The following is a 3551-nucleotide window of genomic DNA, read 5'->3' on the forward strand; positions in this document are numbered from 1 at the left end:
GTGTGTGTGTGTGTGTGTGTGTGCGTGCATATGTGTATGATGTTCGTGTGTGTTTGTGTGCACTTATAGTGCGTGTGTTTGTTTACAGTGTGTGTGTTTGTTTATAGTGTGTGTGTGTGTTTGTGTGCGTGCATGTGTGTATGATGTTCATGTGTGTTTGTGTGCACTTATAGTGCGTGTGTTTGTTTATAGTGTGTGTGTGTGTGTGTGTGTGCGTGCATGTGTGTATGATGTTTGTGTGCACTTATAGTGCGTGCGTGTGTTTATAGTGTGTGTGCGTGCATGTGTGTATGATGTTCGTGTGTGTTTGTGTGCGTGCATGTGTGTATGTTAGTGTGCACTTATAGAGCGTGCGTGTGTTTATAGTGTGTGTGCGTGCATGTGTGTATGATGTTCGTGTGTGTGTGTGTGTGTGTTTGTGTGCGTGCATGTGTGTATGATGTTCGTGTGTGTTTGTGTGCACTTATAGTGCGTGCGTGTGTTTATAGTGTGTGTGTGGAGTGGTAGCTGCGGTGGGATTGCTTTAGTCTGTACTGATCATTATACGTTAAGTCATTTTTATACAAAGTTTGTTTTAAACTAAAGCTGAAGAACCTGAAAAGATTTAGGTAAACAAGTAAAGTTTGTCTTGAAATGTAGCTCATGTCTTGTGTATTTTGTTCATGACACTTTAATGGGGTTTTTGTTGTCAGCTGTGGTCACTGTGTGTTATTTTTGAGGTCACTTTTGTGTTTGTGGTTTTAAAGGGATATAAGGATGAGAAAATGAGTGGAATTCTGGGTGAACTTTTGTGTGCGTGTCCAACCTGATGAAGCGGTTGAAGAGGAACACAGTACTGCGTATGACTCTGGCTGTATGAGACTCTTCGTGTTGTGACCGTGAGAGCGTCAAACCATCATCCATGTGACCTTCATGATGCATGATGGCCTAAAACACACACACACACATTTCATTAAAGATCCAAACACACACACTGAGACACACACACACACAGATCGAGTCCATCTGTCCATCTCTGCGTGATCTCCTCCGTGTGATACTGTGAATGTTTCATACTGTACGTGTCTGTAAATCGCCTCAGGAACGTTTCATATATGAATAAACACAACCGGCACAAGAGCTTACGGTATCTTCTTCAAGTTCATGGTTATTGTTGTGTTTAAATGTTTCTTTCACGTTTTTAAACATTCATGAATGATTTAAGATATAATTTGAAGTAATCAGCTGATGTCAGATTCAGACCTTTCTCTGAACTCCGCCCATGCGAGCACACTTGGCGTCCACTGATTGGTAGGTGAGCCAGAGGGCGGAGTCCACGTGCTGGATGTAGCAGACGGAGTCGCCATATTTGATGTCAGGAACACCCATCCCATCCACCTCCTTCCTAAGGCCAAAGTCCAGCTTCTCCTGCAGGCGCGTGACAGAGAATCATGGGTAACACTGATGATGTCAATAAAAGAATCTTTCGCAGTTTGGAGCTTCGTCTCACTTTTGAGGAGCGGAAGCAGAAGGCCGTGGACTTGACATCTGCTTTCTCTTTGTCCATCAGCAGGAGCCCTTGATCGTCCATCATGCTGAGATATTTGCCGGTGGTCACGTGACGTAGCCGAAATGGCTGACCCCAGCGAGTGTGACTGCCGCTCCACCTGCACGCAGACAGAAACACCAAACACAATCACATCACGTGTGCCAGATTCACAAACCTTTATGATGGCCGTTGTGTAGGAAGCAGGTCAAAAGAAGAAAGTGTGTTGCTCTAGAATTTGGCCCCGACCCCATAACGTCACTTTGATGAAACGGTTCCAGCTCCAGAGATGCCAGATTATTTTTAGCTGTGCAGATCAGAACTCTGCTGGTGAGAGAGTAAAGAAATAGGTGCGTTCTTTCAGAGCGAACGTCCTGCCGTGTGTAATTAAAAGCTTCATGGGTATCCAAAAGCCTCCGGTGCTGACCGGGTCAGACGTTGCGTAATGACCTGAGATTACAGAACGGATCTCATGGCATCATCTGTGCCACGTGATGACGGTCACAAAATAAAGCATCTCGCTCCTTCTGTTGCTGAGATTCATGTGGACATATGAACAGCGTTCATTTTTCTACATGAAACCATATAACCACAAAATTAAAGAAGTGAAAAAACCTTCATGTCTGTTCAACTCAATCTCGTGGAAATTTTGTTGGGTGTAACTAGTTACTAAGTCATGAGTTACTGTCATTTAATTACTTTCCCCTTGAAAAAGTAAAGTAAGGGATTACTTGAATTGTTTCTGTTATTTAATTACAGTTACTTCTGATGTTATTAAACTAAATACTGTGGAATATATTCAATAGTGGAATTGACATCAAAATTCAAAGTCTAACTTTAAAATGTATGATTCTCACATTTGTATACTATGATCAGTTAATAAGAGTACTTTATGTAGTTTTACATGATTTATTTGAATGAATTAAGAGTCGTTTCATGTCTATCCTTGAATAACTGAACTAATCAAGGTTGATGTAGGATATAGAAAGTAATTAGTAATAAGTAATTAAATACTTTTTGGAGAGAGTCATTTGTACAGTAATCTAATTACACTATTGAATATGTCATTAGTAACTAGTAATTCATTACTTCTTCAGAGTAACTTACCCAACACTGGTTATCACATTGATCATGTACTCTATAATGATGACTCATCCTGCATTCACTAATTCTGTCCAATCAAATGCAAGAATGAGACGGTCCCTCCCCCTAATACTGCCTACTTCTGACTGATATTTGTTTTGGTGGGAACCGCAGGTCGTTTATTTATTTGACACAAAAACACAAACATGCTTCATCTGGAGCAGGATTCAAATCAAAGCACATTTATGAACTAAAGTGAATGCTGAAGTGATGTTTAGAAGTGTAATCCAGCTCAGGTCGAGCAGGTGTTCCTGCAGACATGCACAGAAACTCTTGGAGAAAGTTTTAGAAGTCATCCGTCATCGCCACATTCACAAGCTCAGTGTCCTATATACAGTACTCAACCTCAGGGTCAGTGCGTCTTGGATGAGAGCAGTCACATCCATAACAGACCATATTCCTCATAAATGGGCACAGGCACAGGCAGGTCTTCCAATGATACATGAACGTCAACACAATATTTACTGCCATAGTGTCAGCACAGACACAAACATGAGATCTAACTTACGCCACCCGGAGCGTCTCCAGTCTCCACAGTGATCTCGCGTGAATGGACACGGCTCCACCTTCATAATGTACCGCCCTGATGTAAAAACACAACACACAAAGTCAATTCAGTGAAAGTGTTTATGAAATTATTTTTGGGTAAACTGTTCCTTTAAGAACATCAAGAGACCTTGAAATTCAGTCTGAAACTAAACTTCTCTAGTCTGAGACACAATCAGTGTCTGGAACATCATGCACTGAGAGAGAGAGAGAGAGACAGAGAGAGAGAGAGAGAGAGAGAGAGAGAGAGAGAGAGAGAGAGAGAGAGAGAGAGACAGAGAGACAGAGAGACAGAGACAGAGAGAGAGACAGAGAGAGAGACAGAGAGAGAGAGAGA

The 3551-nt window shown here is 41.8% G+C and overlaps 1 protein-coding gene across 1 annotated transcript in view; it reads right to left on the reverse strand.

Moving 5' to 3' along the window:
• The window catches only part of ryr2a (ryanodine receptor 2a (cardiac)), a 100413-nt gene that overhangs the window by 64860 nt on the left and 32002 nt on the right, over positions 1-3551 (reverse strand). The window contains exons 11-14 of the mRNA XM_057359207.1: positions 3177-3251; positions 1490-1646; positions 1243-1407; positions 724-927 (exon numbers count right to left, since the gene is read on the reverse strand). Coding sequence (XP_057215190.1) covers positions 724-927; positions 1243-1407; positions 1490-1646; positions 3177-3251 — 601 coding nt within the window. The remainder of the gene's footprint in view (positions 1-723; positions 928-1242; positions 1408-1489; positions 1647-3176; positions 3252-3551) is intronic.

This window comes from Triplophysa rosa, linkage group LG18 (genome assembly GCF_024868665.1).
Source record: "Triplophysa rosa linkage group LG18, Trosa_1v2, whole genome shotgun sequence".
In the NCBI taxonomy this organism is placed as follows: Eukaryota; Metazoa; Chordata; class Actinopteri; order Cypriniformes; family Nemacheilidae; genus Triplophysa; species Triplophysa rosa.